This window comes from Nilaparvata lugens, chromosome X, assembly GCF_014356525.2.
Source record: "Nilaparvata lugens isolate BPH chromosome X, ASM1435652v1, whole genome shotgun sequence".
NCBI classification, from domain to species: domain Eukaryota; kingdom Metazoa; phylum Arthropoda; class Insecta; order Hemiptera; family Delphacidae; genus Nilaparvata; species Nilaparvata lugens.
The window spans coordinates 22,036,563-22,055,789 of record NC_052518.1 but is presented as its reverse complement, the minus strand read 5'-3'; the positions used below and the strand labels follow the sequence as shown (position 1 = coordinate 22,055,789).

Here is a 19,227-nt window from a genome sequence, read left to right as displayed (position 1 = left end):
ATCTATATGCACAATTTCAAGTTACATAATTAGTCCAGTAGTTCAGACGTGATGATGCGTCAAACATAATTTCCCTATACTTTACACCTGTATACGTGTATAATCCAGTTCTTTCCTTTATTATAGTATAGAAGATAATAGATGGATGGATGATCATTGTTATTTCACTAAAATATATAATAAGTTGAGTAGTTTCCCTTTCAGAGGGAGTTTTGACAATCCACAAAACTCATTTTTCATTTGAAGATATAACGAAAAGGTGCGTGCATATGACCTTATTTTTTTGCTCAGCTTGCCAAAATTCCCCTCATTCCAATATTAAAATTTTCGACCGACTGTACAGTGAGTGAGGCTAGCTTCACACGCTTTTGGTTTCATTCGGTTCGGTTCGTTACCGAAAACGAATGAGGCTTTCATACATGTCAGGTTTTAATTAGTTATTTTCTTCTCAAACACAGCTGTGTTTGGATTTTCACAGTTCATGCTAGTATATTTAAATATAACAGCTGGTGTTAAATTGTAAGATGTTATTTCTTGAACAACAAAATTTTAAAGTTAATTAAAAATTGTGAATTATTTAAATAGTTTCTTTTTGATTATGTTAATTTTGGTTGTTCAGAGAGATTATTTTTTTAAATTGAAAATTTATTCCTTGTTTTGACACATGGTATATAAACTTCATCTCTCCTCTCAATTGATAAAATCATGTAATATTCGTGGAAAAATAAAAAAAAAATGAAAATTCTCCCTTAGTTTTTATTTATATCTTTCATATTTTTTTAGCAAACTATTCATTGAGAAAAAAATTTTCTGTGAACTAACAGAAATGAATTGACCATATTATTTTGACTTGGAAAATTTTGAAACAGATAAATCACGATATCAGGTTAAAATAAAAACAAAAAAGGCAAGCGTGTGTAAAAGACTTTGTTTTTCCTGTTTCCCCAGCAACGAATTCGAATATAATGAAACCTATTCATGTCGAGAGGGCGTTCGGTGCTATGCGGTTGCTATTCGGTACCGAATCATCATTTCACACTTATCGGAATTTGCCGATAACGAACCGAACCGAAAGTGTGTGAAATTAGCCTCTCGCTAGCAACGAATTGAAACCTGATGGAATTTATTAGAGTCAAGTGGGCGTTCGGTTCTATGCGGTTTCTATTCGGTACCGAATTTAAACCGAATTACCGTTTCACACTTATCGGAATTTGCCGAAAACGAAACTAACCGAATGAGTGTGTAACTAGCCTCAGTCATTCTATCAGGGCTCGAATAATTTTGAAATTTTAATTAAATAAAAATGGAAGAGAATAATTTCTTTATGTAAATATCAACACCTTTATTCAAAGACATATTAACTGCATGCGTTTTCATATTGCCGATACAGCATTGATGAAACTGTAGACATTTATTTAGCACTTAGTCTCAAAAAGCTGTTCCAGCTGAAAAATTAATAATGCATTCCACGTTTAGGCCTAAACATTGCATCAGGAAAACGAAGTTTCAAAACTATGGGCCAGTTGCACGTACGTCTGTTAAATATGGACATTAACGCAGATTAACAAATCAGCGTTAGTTTTACGGATTCATTTCTGTTCCACAAAGATCGGTTAGTTTTTAATTCCGATTAAGTTTTCCGGTTAACTAACCAAGATTTTAAAGGTTTCACAATCCGGTAACACTGTAATTTATCCGACAGTGATGTTATTAAAATTATTATTCTAAACAAATGGCAAAAAAGTAAGGTTATGTTCTTGAAGCGGTGACTATTCATTACGCATCGCCATAAAAATGTTTTGTCTGTCGCCAGTGTCGTGCTATCTGCAAACAAAGAAGATCGAAAACTAACCTCAAAAATTAGAATTTAATTTTGAATGCTAATATCAGCTAAATGCTCTTTCCTATTTTATTAACGGATGAAATTCATTCATATATTTAGCTCATACTTTGAATTCAGTAGTTTTTTGACCAAAAACTAATTTTGGAAGACAGCTATCAGTATGTACCTAATCGGCGTTAGTTGGATTTAACTCCCCGTGAATGGCCTGTTATAATTTTTTTTACGTCGATTTGGCATTATCGCTTGAAATTTCTTTTTTGTGCAACCAAAATGCATCAGTTAGCTTTAATTTCAATTAAAGTATAGCATTTTATCGCGTTGTACGTGCAACTGGGGGAAAGTTTTTTCTAAACAGATGTTTTTGAGATAAATTTGATGCAGCTGTTTCACATACACCATATTATTATACAGAGTTTGTGAAAATGAAAATATTCATGAATTATCAAAACAATACTATTATTATTATATAAAAATATTATCATTATTATTAAAAATATTTATCAATTATCAAAACAATATTATTGAGGTTAAGTGGTATCAGGTAGAAACTTAGACCAGTTATAGAATAGACACGGCCTATTCTATATTCATACTGAAAGTCGATGAAGCCAACATCTACTGCCATATCTCCAAATCGTGACGTCAGCATCATCTACTTTTCTGTAGAGTTTGTTTACATTGTTTTCCATAGCAGATTGTGTCTATTTCAGCGGGAGCGCAGCTGGAGTTTACAATTTTAATGAATAATAATTTACATCCTTCTGAAATAAACACAATCTGAAAGTTTTCTATCCGATGATGACGACACGATTTGGAGATATGGCAGTAGATGTTGGCTTCAGAGGCTAGACTTCCCAGCGTGTCTATTCTATAACTGGTCTAAGGGTAGAAAGCAATAATAGAAACAGATGTTCCTTTTTTAATTTCGATTTGGTGATTTTTTTATGAAATCGTATGTACCATTAATAAAGTTTGAATATTAATTCTGAAAAATCTAGAAGGAAAATTGAAATTTGGGCTTCCAGATGCACGAGATTGATATTTTTAGAATCTATGTTCAAAATTTGGAGATCTAAATCTTTCCCGTTTTTCCGGTATGCAATCCACAAGTTGACATGTTTTGATGCGAACAAACGAAAACACGAACAAACACAACCCTACTGTCTCTTATTATATAGATGGTATATTTATCATAATGTATTTGTACTTTTCACTATTTTTTGTTGTAAACACATAACCTAAATTGGGGTCGCAGAGAACCGCCAGCCCTTAAAACTACCACAAACAAAAAAAAAATGGGACAAATTGGGCTATTTCGTCAAACTGGGACGATGACAAACTAGGTATTTTTTTCGATCCAGCTTGTCGCTCCACGCACTCGACAAGCTTGGTTTACTCGCGGAAATCCACCACCCCCGGCCGTAAAATTCTATTGGCCAAACGTAGGTAGCGTTTTCCAACTCGTCGAAAGTGGCATCTTTCCAAAGAGCTGTAGATGATTATTTTGTCAATGAGTTCAGTTTCATATTGTTGGTTGAATATTATGAAGGACAATATTAAGAATCATTGAATATTCTGATCCCACAAAAATGTAATTTATAAATATTGTTTGTTTTTTTTCGAAGACGCGACATAATTATTATGTATATAACTTATATTTACTGTACTAGTTGAAATCTATTGTTGGGTTCTATTCATTTATTCAATTTTAGGGTTTTAGTTGAATAGCAATAGCTTTAAAGCCATTAAACTGTTATAACTGAATGTAAATATTTTTGGTTTCTGATACAGTACTTCCGCCGGTACAAACTGGTTCCCAGTTTAACCGCCAAGTTCAATTTCACAAAATCAAAATGTAACTTGCAGGGTCCAGCAAACTGCATTGAATCTAAATGCATTAGATTTTGTTGACCTCAAGGATACCTCGAACTTCCAATAAAACTCACAATGAATTGAACAAGAATTTCGTAGTGATAAAATTTTCATTCATTTATTATCACTATTCTTGGAAAAAGTACTTCATACAGCTTCTGCCTATGCTATAGAAGGATAGAAATCACTCGAAAAGTTGAATAATTAAACATGCTACATAATTTTAATCATGCATTCTTACATAAGGTGTCCATATACAGTAGGGTAACTAGTTTCTTATTTATAGCGTACCGGCATGGCAGATAATATAAATGATAATTTTATTTCAATATAATATTAACGTTAGTATAAGTAATAAATAGATATAATATTAACGTTAGTATAAGTAATAAATAGATATAATATTAACGTTAGTATAAGTAATAAATAGTATTCCATTTTATTCATCATATTCAACTATCAATTTCGAGTAACTGGTCAAGCAGTCAACGGTTCGGTCAATTAATTTTTTCTGTTGAGTAGAGCCAGGATGATGATCATTAATAATATTAGAATTACTAACCTATAAAAATATCTGGTCAAAACAATGGCTACTCATCCAATGTAATAGACAAAATACTTCATAAAATGAAAAACAAGAAACAGAAACCCCCAAATCCCAACAAATATGTCACACTCATATTTCAATTAAAAATCACAATCCATAGCAAACATATTCAAAAAATCAGGCTACAAAACAGCATTTAGAACCAACAACAACTTGAAAACCCAACTAAAAACACGAAAAATAGACAGCTCACAATTTGAAAAGACAGGAATTTATAAACTAAAATGTAATACATGCCCAAAATTCTATATTGGACAGACCGGCCGTAGCTTCAAAATAAGATACAATGAGCACCTAAAAGCAGTAAATTCAAATTCAGAATCTACATATGCAGAACATTTAATAGCCACAGGACACAATCACAAAAACATACAAACAGATATCGAAATCCTACACATTCTTCAGAAAAGCCAGAGACTCAACACACTAGAACAATACGAAATTTTTAAACACCTCCACTATGACAAATCCAACTTATTAAATGATCAACTTAACTTCAAATCGAATGTAATATTTTCCCACATTTTGGCCACACAGTCCAACCCATAAGAGCAAGCGCCCCTGGTGTCAGGCTGATGAAGCTCCTCTTCAGGAGTGAAATGCATGCATTCCTCAATACTCCAAGAAAAGTAAGTGTTTTTTCAAATATTTACAAGTAACACAGTGTAAGAACTACAACAGAGTTAATGAATTTTAATTGATTTTCTATCTGATTATTATATGCAACTTATTTGATTTAAATTGAACTATATCATGTTTGTCTCGTTTGTTCAGAAAAGTGGGTTGGATGACCTGAAAACCCTGCATCGTATTATGTATTCTCGCATTGGGAATGTTGAGAACGTGAAGGACAACATTCAAAACTTCAGTGGATTTGCGTTCGACAAAGATACGAAACCGTTCCGTATGACTCGCACTGCTCTCACGAAGCTTACAATGACTAAACTGAGATGCCTATCGCAGATGCTTTGCTTGCCAAAAGAAGGGAAAATTGCTGACTATGTCGAGCGCATTCTCCAGTTCCTTCTAAAACCAACCGATACAGGACTGGCTGCCCGAGAGTCTAGACCTGAGCGCAAAGGCGCTCATGCCAAATCTTACAAAGAAGCTGCCAGGTTAGTACACTTGATCACTGTGATCACAGATGTAGGTTAGATTACCATTATTTTTAAAATATCCGCCTATTATGCTCCTGTTCTTAAGACAACAATCATTATTATTTGTTGTTTGCTATTGAAACCTTGGCAATGCAACTTTCGAAGTTTGTGTTGAAAATAGTATGCTGTTCTTATAGTGTAAATCATTAGATTCTAGTATTTATGAGTGTTATATTGCTATTTTGTTTCCTGCCATCCTTATATTAAAAAAGTACTTATTAAAGTGCTATACAATATTTTATGGAAATTAATTTTATTGGTTTCCTTTTTCTTTAGTATATGTTATGAACTCTCTATAAAGCCTCCTGTGGGTGTTGACAAGCTATCGTACTACATAACGAGATGACCCAGATTTCAATGTTTCAAATGACTGACAGGTGTTATATCGTCGTGCGCTATATATAACCTCAAGTTATAACCATATAAACCAAACATTACGATTATACTAGTTTTTGCTGGGCATCCAAATCGTGGCTAGTATTGTTAATAAACACCGCTCCACAATCGAAGGATATAAAATTATTCATAAAACCTTGTTAAATAGAAAAGATTCACAGAAATTGAAAAAAAAATACTGTGTTTCAAGTTACAGTATTTTGATTGAAAGTTTTGATGGAGTGGCTGTATTTTAATTATAATTGATTCATATTTTATTGACCAGCATGTACCTGGGGAAATTTGATGTTGTAAAATGCAACCTCCCTATGTCCAGGAAACACAAAAAATATAATATTTTTTATTATTTTGTTTGAAATTACGGAGATAATCTTTATAAGAGTTGAAAAAGTCCAGCAAAAAAAAAATGGGTTTGATAAGTTTTGAACCCACAACCTTTGATTCATTAACCGCACTCGCTACCAACTAAGCTAAGGATTCACTTGGAGAAAGCCCTGTTTAGTTGGGCTTTTATAGTTCAGTAAACCTTGTATCACAAATTAAATCAATTATTCGATTAGAATGAATCGATTTATATCAATAAAAATATGCCTTTGTCCATCCTCAATAAATTCAGAATATTTATGCAAAATTTCAAATTAATCAGCTCAGTAGTTCAGACGTGATGATGTGTCGTAATAAATTTAGCATAAAGATTTTGAATTTACCGAGGATAGATGTACATAAAACAGATTTATTGTTATGATTGACAGTACTGATGAAGCAGGTCCCTCTCGTCCAAAGAAGAGAAGCACTAAAGCGGTGGAAACCACTCCTGAAGGATCAGCTGAGGAAGCTGAAGAAGAAGCTAAAAAGCCCAAAAAGGGCAAAGATACAAAGAAAACCAAGAAAGTAGATGAAGAAGACATAAAAAACGGACAGGAAGAGGTTCAGGTAACTTGAATTCAATTAATTTTGGAATTTCAATATTAATATATACAAATTCTCTGTATTTATAAAATTTAATTTTTCTCCTGTGTTCCATAACATTGATTTTTCCAATCAAATACAAAATTAATAAAACATAATCAGTATGGAAAAATTACAATGGAGCTTAAAGAAAGCTTTCTTCTCTAGCAGTAAAGAATCGAAATTTTCCTTCATACTTCTGACAGTTTTAATGTTAAAACAAAAATACATGTGGATTAGAAATGGTAAGATTTTAATGAAGAAAACGGATGGTCAGACGGTTGTAACCTTTGAGACTGTGAATGTACTACTAGTTGACAAGTTACTACTTGTTGTAACTCTTTGAGTTACTAGTTACTAAGTTGTGACTCTTGAGACTGGCTAAGTTGAGTAATTAATACTAATTGGTAATAAATTGTAATGGGTAATTAATGCTAATTGAGTAAGCAGGGTGGTAGAAAAGTTGAAACTTCTGATAATATTGTTGATACTGGTAAATGGAATGTGGCTAATTCATTTTGTTTTACACAACTGTTATGATAGCTCTTTTAACTATATTTATTCAAACAATGCTTACTATTTCAATTAATGTTACCAATTAATAATTAGAATGACAAACACCGATAAAATTTTTTTTTACTCGTCTATTTTAGACGCTCTCGCAAAAGCCAGCACCCTCCTTCTCTCCTTGGACCGGCTCTCGTTCATTTAGAGTGGAAGGTTCAGATGTCAGATTGAAAAATCCCTTTCAACTCTTATTCTTAGTAAAAGCTCCACTCTGTCTATCCTCGTGAACTTTATTATGATTGGTGGCGCTCTGTCTTTTTGGCAAATAGGAAGTCTATGACAATAATGGTTTATTTTATATATTTATCATATTCTTTATTTGATATGACTATTGTTAATATTTGTTTTACACCAAATATGAAACTTTGAAAAAAATGTATGAGTATAGAATGAAGTAAGCCGATACAAAAGAATACTTCTTTGTTTTTCCTTTCTGTCAAAGCATTGTTATTCATTGAAGGAATAAAATTATTCTCATTCTTATAGCGTTTGATAATGAATTTTTGTCAATTTGTGTTTTAGGCTGAAGATAAAACGTCGAAGAAAACTGCTAAGCTGCCCAAAAAGCAAATAGTATATGCAGATATCGAAACACCTCCCTCTTCGTCTCAGCCCAAAGAAACCTCTGGAAGAAAGCAGAACAACTCGAAAAAAGCTGACGAAGATTTGCTCAAAGCTGCCGAAATTGCCGAGAAACAAGAGAGAATTGAGAAGGAACTTAGAGAAGAGGAGGACAGAATCGAGGAGATGGAGACGGATGGAGAGACGGAAGTTGAAGAGGAGGTAGAGATGAAGAAAGAACCGGAACAGGAAGAAGTTCCGGAACCGGAAGTTGCTGACAAAAAGAACAAAGTCCGTGGTCTTCCGACAGTAAGTTCATTCATCTCAATCCTCAAACTTCTGGGTGTTTCAAAAATAATGACCCGATTCTAAACATTTATAACCACTACAGGAAATAATTTGGATAATACCAACTGTGTACAAAAAACAAGCGACTTGATTGTACATAATCATAATGCGCCTGCGCAGCTCACGTTTTCAAATAATACCAACTGTATATAAAAACAAACAACTTGATTGTATATTATCGTAATGCGCATGCGCAGCTAACGTTTTTGCTGGATCAGTTCTGTTCTCTGTGTTTATTTAGAAGCAAAAACTCTCAACCTAATCTTTTACCTTTCAAACATTGTCATTAACATAATCTATACCATTAGGTCCACGGCACATGAAGCGTTTTTGCACTGGCGGCGGGCTAGTCGGCAGGGTAGGAAGCTCTCCGACTGGCAGCTGATTGTCAGCTGATTTGGTTGATGTTCGGGAATCAGTCAATCGGAGAGCTTCCTACCCTGCCGACTAGCCCGCCGCCAGTGCAAAAACGCCTGAAAAAATAGCTTCATGTGGCTTTGCCCTTAATCACTTCAGGACATCGAGGTACTCCATAGAATAGAATATGTTTTATTTTAACTGCTTCTGAGGTCTTCAGACCTTCGTCACAATATACGAAAGAAATGTCATACACTGTACAATAATTGAAAATATACTATTCTAAAAGCACTACAATATCATGAAAAATTAAGATCCACTTAATATTTCAGATCTGGAAATTTCCAGATGAAGAAAAAAGAGAGCGAAAGATATAAAATATATTCAAATATTTATATGATATCCTGGTCTTGGGATACAATTCAGTAGTTGATATCAATTACTTTATGTACCTCAACATATTTTACAAAGTCCTAGCCAGTTTATAGGACTCCTGATAAGTGTAAATAGGGTTACTAGTTAGGGCTGACAACAAAATTTTGGATAGTAGCTCTCATCGAATTTCTATCTAGCTGTTGTCAATATCTGCAGTATCAGAAGTCTTCGGGGTGATTTACAGCATTTAGAATGTTCGTTTAATAGTAATTATTTATTAATAATTAGCATTTGAACAAATGCAATTTCTTTCTGTTAATAATAATTAGTAATAATTTTAGTCTCCACTTGAAAATTTGATTTTGTGATGCTCTAAATTGTTCCGAGAGCTAATTGGAAAGCTTCATACCAATAAATATAAATGTTTTTTTTCGTGCTAACATACTCGTAGCAGTTGGTGATTAAGTTGTTCCTTCTTCTAATTTGATGTTCATGCTCAATTTCTGCTCAACTAAATTATGCAAGTTCTCTTCCACATAAGTCAGAAATTAAAGCACAAAAATAGAGGGTAATAGTCAGCAGCTCTAGCCTATAAATACTCACATAAGTTGTAAGTTTTTAGACAGTTTATCACAATCTAGCAGGTAATCAGTGCTTTAAACTGGGGGGAAAAGTGTGTTGTAGTAAAACACAGTCTCGCTATACATGAAAAATCTCAAAGTTGAAATCACTTTTAAAATTTCAGCCTATCAAATAAAACATTGATGAGTGGAACAATATTATTTAACACCAATCTTGGCGAATCCCAAGACGAAATTCAAAAAAGTAAAATTGAATGGGTTTTAAGTAATAAAAGATTGTAGTTCCTCAGTGAAAATGAAGTATTCATTGGTATCACTGCAAAAGTGTTGAAAATTAAATCACTGGAACATAAATTGGCTAAGAAATATTGAGATACTACACCACCTAAATATATATAAGCATATGGTAATAATTAAATATGCATGTGTGCACACATACACACAAATATAAATAAGCCTCCTAGAGGATGAATTTTTCCTAAAAATGAGTAGCACAGACTGATGTTCGCACATAAGGTAATTTCTGTATATAGTAATGTTTAGATTTTGTTGAAAAACTAGAATAATTTCATTCAACAGTGAAATATTAAATGAGAAGACTTATAACCATTCTCAGTGTATTCAAGATCTTATAATATGTAGATGCTTCATATAACATCTCAATCAATCTTCCTACTGCCCTGTTATACTATTTTTAATTTGATCGTCGATGGTGAAGATGGATGTTGTAAAAAACTTTTCATATAACCCAAAATAATTATATATATATATTAATTTTCATAAAATATAGCCTACCAAAGGTGGATAATTCGCATTTAGTTGCTATTTTCCTAGTATTTCGCGGCATTTGGTTGAACATTTTTATCTGTAATTTCAATTCTTCTAATTAATTTTACAGGACGAAGAACTGAAAGTTTGTATCAAAGCCATTTTGGATAAGGCCAATCTGGAGGAGATTACCATGAAAACTTTATGCCAACAAGTCTACGAGCATTACCCCGGCCACGATCTCAGTATGAAGAAAGACTTCATTAAGTACACTGTGAAATCGGTGAGTAATGGGGTTTTCTGTACGTTTGTCGTATGTCTTTTTTCATGAAAAGTGAACAAAGTGAACAAAATCATGCAAAATGAGGTGTCAATTAATTTGTAATTGAATTTACTAAGAGTGTTATTCTTGTGAGTTTTTTTTAAATCAACGGTTTTTTTAGTTATTCATGAAATAACATTTCAAACGACCGACGTCTTGTTGAATTGTCATAATTAATCTATAACTCTGCCTAGTTCTCATAAATGATTGTGAAAATTTCCACTTCCGTGTTTTCAGCCATTATTTAAAAAAAACAGTTCTATTATTAAACAGTATATTTATTTGTTTTTTAAATAATGAAAAAAATCAAAATGGCAGCTGTGTGAGTAACTAAGGACTTTCAGATTGTTTGAAAATTATATTTAGATATGTTTCGTACCCAGGAACAATATCTTGGAATATTGGTAGGGAGTTATAAATAAAATAAATAAATTTTTATTGTCATTAAGCAACATTGGCAATAGACAAAGTCAAAACTATACTAACATTATACAAGTCAGAAGGTTATAAGTTAATGTAATTGAAAGTATATACGATATACATATATGAACACATAAACATAACTACATCTAAAGTAAGCCCAGAAGAATTCAAATATTCATCAATATACAAACAACAGTACAAACAAGGCCCTGTCAAAATGTTAAAACAAGAAAGAAAAGCTTTAAACAATCAAGGAATCAAACATCAATAATCATATCGGAATCCAAGAACTCTTGTATAGAATACATTGGTGTTTTCACTAACCAGTTGAAAAGTTTCATTTTAAATCTATCTGTAGACTCATTTATTAAGCTTAGAGGTAACTTATTGTACAGTTTCAGACCAATAATATTGTAGCTATTCATTGACTTTGAAAGCCTTTGGAATGGTATATTCAGTCTATTCTTATTTCTTATTGCATAAGAATGTATGGTATGTCTTGGAATTTTCTCTACCTTTGTTTTTACATGTATTAGAGCAGTGTATATATAAAGATTTATGATGATTATAAAAAGATGATATATAAAGATTTAAGATTCTCAACTTAATAAACAAAGGTCTACAATGCTCAGTACTATTACGCGCCTCTGCTAATATCCTGATGGCTTTTTTCTGAAGTAAAAGCACTCTGCTAACATGGCTACAGTCACCCCAAAACAACACGCCATATAAAAGAATACTTTGAAAAAATGCAAAATAAGCTGACCTTACATAGCTATCAGGTACATAATTTTTTAATTGCTTCAACAAATAAATAACCCTAGACAATTTACTATTTACATACTCAATATGTGGCTTCCATATTAATTTTTCGTCAAGAAACTTGAACCTAGAAACTTGACATTATTTACGCTATTATCTGTTGGAATCTCTCTTAAGCTAAAAATCATTTGTTGAGTCTTATTATTATTCAATAGGAAACCATTTGCCCTGAACCATATGCTTGCTTGGTTTAAAGTATGTTCCATCGTACAAGCGAGTTTTTGAAAATCTGAGTCTGAATTGAAAATGTGGTATCATCTGCGTAAAGCATTGACTGAGATGTCACTGATAATGGAAGATCATTTATCATCAGGGTGAAAGTTAGGAAACATTATGTATAGATGTTTTCAGTTTTGTTTCAAATAACATGAAATTGCGCCATAACAAGTACTAGCGGTAGCGAAGTTGGCTTCCTCCACTTGTCCCAAGCGTGCGTGGATGTCAGTTAAGATAGTGTTGTGGTGTACTATCTTGCAATGAGTGAAAATTTCGTTTCATTCTTATTGATATTTGGTATCGAAAACTACATCAAATCCAGATAAAGTATCCGTGTGATCTTTAGATAAGGATGGGCTGTAGCTTTCTCAAATCCATTAGACGCATAAATTCTTAACTAAAGTCAGCGCGATAGATTAGAGTCCTATATTGACCTATATTGATGGATTGTTATTATTGTCATTAATATTCTTATTTTTGTTTTTCAGCTGATTTCATAATAACCAGGACAATGGAGAATTTAATTTGTGAAGAAGAACTGGTTTTGTTATCCATTAATTTTTCTATGTTTATTATTCTGTTTGTGTTTATTTTTTACGTGTTCATTCTCATTACTATAGATGTTGATCGTTTATTGAAGAAACTCAACTCTGATGTGAGGTTCGAGAATTTGTATTTCAAAGACTTATAATGTGATATGTGTATTATGTATATTAGGCCACCTTATTACTCTTTCCTGTAGACTCTCACATTATTGTTTTTAGATCTATTCAGTACATTTTCTCATTATTCATATTCTTTCTCATTATTTTTCTCTCCAGATTCAATCAATTTTATTTTTTGACATTTGGCACATTCGCAAATATGAAGTAAGATTTGATTCCAGAGTCACTTAATAATCTGGAAAATATTATCTGTATTCAGTACTTTCTCACCTTGATAGTATTTTTTCAACAGATAATCATTTTTTATATTTTGACATTCGTATATGTGAACAATCACTTGAACAATTGAATCGCTTGATTTAATAATTCCACAAATTCAATGAGAATAAGTATTGTGTTAGTATTGTGAAGGTTCGTCACATTAATTTTTTGAAAGCTTTATCTATAGTTTAATCAAAATTCATTATTTCTTCGGAATATCTATCTATGTTGTTCCTCGAGTGTTTTTTATTTTATTTTATTGAGAGTTTATTAATATTAAGATAATCTATTTCTAGTGGCCAAGTTTGTTTAAAGTACTTAATATTTGATTTAATTATTATTCAAGTATAAAAATGCTGCGCTTTCCTAGTTGCCCTCTTTTCATGTTGTTTGCAACAAGAAATAATGAAGATCTTGAGGTCGGTAAAGACTAACGCGCCACGAACACGCTCATTTCATTTTTAATCAGTTGATTCAATTCTTATTATATCTGTATTTGTTCAAAAACCGTAAGATACAGATATAATAAGCATATAGCATTAGCTGATGAAAAGTGAAATGCGCGTGTTCATGACGCATCAGTCTGTCCACACATGAAGATCAAGTTACCTTTTGCTTTTTCGCAGCTATAATAATTTCAAATAATTTTTCGTGTCTGAAAAAGTAAATGTTTTCAGTTTTCATATTATCAATATTAATCATTAGTATTATAGAGATTGATGTTGTGAATGTAAAAAGTTAATTTTCACTTGCAAAATTGAAAACCTAAATCCTTCAGACGCGAAAATTACATTTTTACTGTAGCATTTATTAACAAATATTACTTGAATTGAAAAAAATAATAAGTGGATAAATAATAATAAAAAGTACTTTGAATTGAATGTACATTTTGTTAGTAATCAACTTCTCATCCACTTGTTATTTTTTTTTTAATGTAGGGCCTAAGTCATGTTTCTTGATAAATGTTACAGTAAAAATGTATTTTTCTCGTCTGAAGAAGTAAACGTTTTCAGTTTTTCATATTATCATATTAATTTTTGAGATTGATGTTGTGAAGGTGGAAAATCCACTTGATCTATACTTTTTTGTAAGTTATAAACTTCCCATCCACTGATTATTTTTCTCAATTCAAGTCATGTTTCTTGATAGATGTTACAGTAAATATGATAGATGTTGTGAAGGTGAAAAACCAATTTTCACTTGATCTGTACTTTATTTGTTAGTTATCAATTACTCATTCACTTATCAATTTTTTCGTAATTCAAGTCATATTTCTTTAAGTAAAAATGTATTCAAATGCTACTTGAAAATATATGTGTAATAAAATGTTTACATTAATTTGTTGCTTATTATTTTTATATTTTATGTATTACGTGGCTAAAAATACAGATGTGTCCCAATGTCCCAAAAATACAATATGTGGAGTCATACAGTTTATTTTTCGTATCAAATTCATGGAATTTATACCAATGAATTCATTTCGAATTTGTTGGCTACATAGAGTAAAGATACCGTTAGGTATCTGAAACTTAATTAGTCTATCCTGTAATCCTCTGCAATAGGCTATTCTTCAAAATACAACTTCTTTGTAACGTTCATGTTTATGCTGAATGATGAAACTTCTCTGCAAATCAAATATTTTGAATTAGCTGAATGGTTCAAACTCCGTATAGTTTGTTATGATCTGAGAAAAAACGCAGCAACATTATCAAATACTACCAATCAACAACAATACGCAACAACGTTTATTCAATCAACAATACCATGAAGAATTTATCCTAAAAATTTCATGAATTTATCTCATTTGAAATGATCTGTCCCAAAAATGTAACTTTCTTTCCTCATATTTCAAAAATTAATTATTGAAAAAAATTCCTGAGAAAACTTCCATTATGATAGTTTTGTAGTATACAAATCGAAAAATATCACCAGTAGATAGTTTTTTTAGCCTTTGCACAGCCTTAATGAATTTAACTAGATATTTCGAGATGAAAGTGCTATTTCAATTACTTTTATATAATACTTTTGTCTTGTATCTACATAAATCAGAGGAGGTTGAACAGATAACCGCCCATTTTTGGATAGGGATATTCAAGAATATTCTTTGCCATTCTACTGGGGATAGAATAATACAATAAAAAAATGTCCTTGTGCTGTTACATTGTGTATTTTGAAGTGGATGGTCAAATTTTCACTTTTTATTCTCGTTCAGAAGTTGAGAACCGTATTTTAGTATAGTTTATCAGTTCACTACTTGAGAAAAGTATAGAGTATCATAAAGAACACATTTGAATTATTCACTTGAAATTACTATTATCATTATCTCCTGCGGTTAATTGTGGACATTCAATTGTTCTTTGTACGATTTAATTAACTATCATTCAAATGTTGCATTCTTAATGGGAAACTATAACTTGAATGACCAATGTAGAAGATAAAAAATAGGACGATTAAGATGTAGTAATCCTATGAGAAACTGGAAATTTTATTCTTAATCATTATTATAACTAACAATTCTTGTACGTCTTGCAAACTTGAAAGAACCTACATAATTAATTTATTGATTGAACTTCAAGAGTTGATTATGTCCAATATTATTAATAACATTCATCTTTCTTATTTGGTTTTATATGGATTTCTGTCCGCTTTAAGTGTTAGATTGGATGTCGTTTCGAGTAATACCACAAATTTTGATGTCAACAATGATCAAGTATTGTACTATTAAGCATCGCATTTGAACATTCACTCAAAAATTGAAACTCTCTCTCATACATGTTATTACGTAGATTGCAGTTTTGGGCTGGGCTGAACTTGTTCTTCTGATCTAGTGATGTCTGTCAATGAATTAATGATAAGGAATATAATTTCGGGCTTGATTGCCGTACCCATCAGGACACTCATAAAAATATTGAAGTATCTCATAAATCGTTGTTGGTTGATAGTTGGTACACACTAGACAAGCATAGACTCTCTTTGTGATGGAGTAGTGCTTGTATAGTATGAGCACATCCTAGGTATATTCTTTATTTTACTGTCAGAAGTAAACTTGTATTGCAGCTGGATCTGATGCCAATATTCATCTCACGTAGGCTATGTATGAATGTCTAAGAATTCGTTTAAAATAATTTGTCTTTACTCCAGAGAAACTATCAGCTCTTCCAGAACACTCAACTTAGTTGTAAGCAGCAGAATAGTAGTTGTAAAGCTCCTATTACAATATTTAGAACACCAGTGGTGGCCATTTGTGAAGCCAATTGGGACTTGGAACACCAGTGGGCAGTGGTGACTAGGTAGTCCTAGCCGTATTCAGACTGTTGTCCCCACTGGGGATAAAAACCGGTATCCCTATAGTGTGATGAGTACATCAATAAGAAATAATGCCCTTTATTGTCTCCCAGCCAGTCCTAATCCTTTGGTGTTCTAATTTGATATGGACCTTAGGCACCAGCATTGAGACGCCTGTGATGTCCCACAGCTATTATCCGTGAATTACTTTTGACATGCGCAGCAGAGAAGCCATACAGCTATAGGGATACATGCGTATGATATAGCTTTGATGCTACTGTCATTACATTAATTTCTTTTAGGTGATACCACAGCATGGCCCGGCTGGTGACGGAGTAGCGAGTACCCCGGCTGGTGACCAAGTAAGGTGGGCCGTCCACTAGAACCGTTTTTGTCGGAACTAGCATCGGCCGAAAACTACCGAACGATCGCCCAACAAAGAAAGAAATAGGTGCTCGTCCATTGCAATAGGTTCATACGGCCGTCTCCGGCCGATCAATTTTTTAATCCGAATTGAATGGGATTTTCCGGCCGAACAAACTTGTCGAGATGAGACAACAAAGTGTTCCTAACCTAAAATTGTTTCACAGTCTTATTTGTTTTTGTTTTTATTTTTGAAGTTGTTCTATTTTATAAAGTTGTAACTATGGACAATTTGATAAGTTTGGTTCAAGAGCATGTTCCATTGTGGGATATGCGAGACAAAAGGTATCATCGTTGTGATGTTCAAAGGAATCTGTGAACAAAGATTGCTTAATAATGAATTACCGTACTAATTTATTGGATATTTGTTTATTCAATTTTCAAAATCTCAATATAATCATTATTGTTTATGAAAAATGTTGTTGGTTATGATAGTTGTTAATTCAATAATTGGAAACTAGACTGACGTAAACGGTTCCAATGGACGACCATATGCGGCCGAATTAACGGCCGGCAGATTCGTCCGATCCAACGGCCGAACGGATCGGTTGAATACGGTTCCAGTGGACGGTTACCCTAATAACCAGTGGAGATGAAAGTCTTGTGTCCTAAAGTGAAACGGGCCTCAGACACCAAAATTAAAGTTCTCGAATAGTATTAAAATTTATTAAAGTCATGGTCTCGAACAAAATAAAATTATGACGATTCCCCGATCCATGGACCGTGGCGAATGCAACGAAATAAATTAAAAAGGTAAGGGTTATAAAAGTAAAGTAAATTTAATTCATGAACTAATGCCCCCCGCGACTTGCTTGGACACCAAGAGTTTAGGAGTGAGAGAATCAGAGAAAGAGCCTCAGTCCTGGTATCTCACTGATGTACAAGCGTGTTGTGTTGTCCTAGTATAATACGAGCCCAAAACGTTTATAGCATATTTTATTTTAGCTCCATATTCTAAACGTTAGAATGCCAGTTGTATCGCAGAATACATATTATATACCCAGATGTATTCTGTGCCAGTGGCTTTGAATAATGGCGCGTCAAGATAGTGATAAGCACATGTTGTGTACCACCACATCACAACGAAAAAAATTAGTCGATCGAGTTGATTTGAAATATATAAATATGTTGTATTTCCAATATCCAAACATCCATTGTTGGTTTTATTAAAATGATGATAAATGTTTATATTTTCAAGTTCATAAAAACTGAAGCTAGCTAGCCTTCAGATTTAAGTAGCTAGTGTCGTACTGTCGTCGTAGGTACTCGTGACTGAATGTGATGTGAAGAGGTGAAGTGAAATACAGTAATATAGTAGGCTTGATTGTAATTTGTAATAAATAAATGGACAGTTGATTGTTGAAAACGAAAGGATAGCTGGATAGTACATATCAGACAAGATGGTTTTGTGGTCATGGTGTTTTGTGTGTCTATTTTGATTGGCAGTAAGTAAAAGAAATCGATTTTACTCTAAAGCTACGATTTGCTGAGAAATCAAACGCAAATTGTTATTATCTTGATTAGGTATGGACAAATACTGCTAGTATGCTTATGATTATGCTTAATGAGCAAAATCTTGATAGTAAGTTTGTGAGTCAGGTTTTAGTGACGAGTTTATTAAATTGGTATCTTGATTTTGATAGTTATTAATGAGGAGGATTCTTATATTCGTTGATTGAAATAATTCGATACTAATTGTGGTAATATTTTTGTCAGGGTGAGTTGGTTCGATGCAGTTTGCATGTTCAACATTGCTAACGCAAATGATCATGCATCAACAAGCAGCAACTTGATATTAGATAATCTCCAATATCTATACATTTGATATTGGCCATGAATTTCCATACTTTTTATCTGAAATTCAATGATCAATTGAAAGTTATACTGGTGATTGGTATTCTGCTGTACATTTAAGTCACACCTATAATTTTTAACTGACAATTTAATTTACTAAATTTTTTCAAAACATTCCTAATTAGGATTTTAATTCTACTAGGTAATTTTCTTCAAATGTCTATAGAAGTTTAAAAGGTCTTCTTTTTGCAATCTTGGTAAACTTTATAATCTTGGTTTCTGATAAGCTAGGTTATATTAATGTATTGGACTATCTTATAACTGATTTTCAGAAGCCTATTATTATTTTTTATGGTTCGTTTGATGTTTTGAAATGAGCTGAGATACAGTGTTTCAAGCTATTTTAGAAAAACTGTCATGATTGAAAAGTGACATACGTTAAACATAACCTCAAAACTAGCCTAGTTTGTACTATATTTTCAAACGCATTAAAATATTGTATAATTATTTAATTTCTGATATGCTTTACTTTAATTTGCTGTGTTATCATAGATTGTATACTTCAAATTCATATTCGATACACCATATTCAATAAATTTGTAATTAGTAACCTCTAATTACATAACTTACTATGCG

General features: G+C 32.4%; 2 protein-coding genes across 8 annotated transcripts in view; both read left to right on the top strand.

Moving 5' to 3' along the window:
- LOC111055179 (protein DEK) overlaps positions 1-14,427 on the top strand; it is a 28,901-nt gene extending 14,474 nt beyond the window's left edge. The window contains exons 5-9 of the mRNA XM_022342344.2: positions 5,097-5,437; positions 6,628-6,808; positions 7,913-8,260; positions 10,511-10,663; positions 12,652-14,427. Coding sequence (XP_022198036.1) covers positions 5,097-5,437; positions 6,628-6,808; positions 7,913-8,260; positions 10,511-10,663; positions 12,652-12,663 — 1,035 coding nt within the window. The 3' untranslated portion in view covers positions 12,664-14,427. The remainder of the gene's footprint in view (positions 1-5,096; positions 5,438-6,627; positions 6,809-7,912; positions 8,261-10,510; positions 10,664-12,651) is intronic.
- Positions 14,428-18,038: 3,611 nt separating this feature from the next.
- LOC111055186 (sarcolemmal membrane-associated protein) overlaps positions 18,039-19,227 on the top strand; it is a 56,096-nt gene continuing 54,907 nt past the window's right edge. For 3 of the 7 annotated variants that reach the window (XR_005573296.1, XR_005573294.1, XM_039443007.1), the window contains exon 1: positions 18,039-18,242. The gene's annotated coding sequence lies outside the window, so the exon portion shown is untranslated. The other 4 variants (XM_039443004.1, XM_039443008.1, XM_039443006.1 and 1 more) reach the window with 4 other exon arrangements.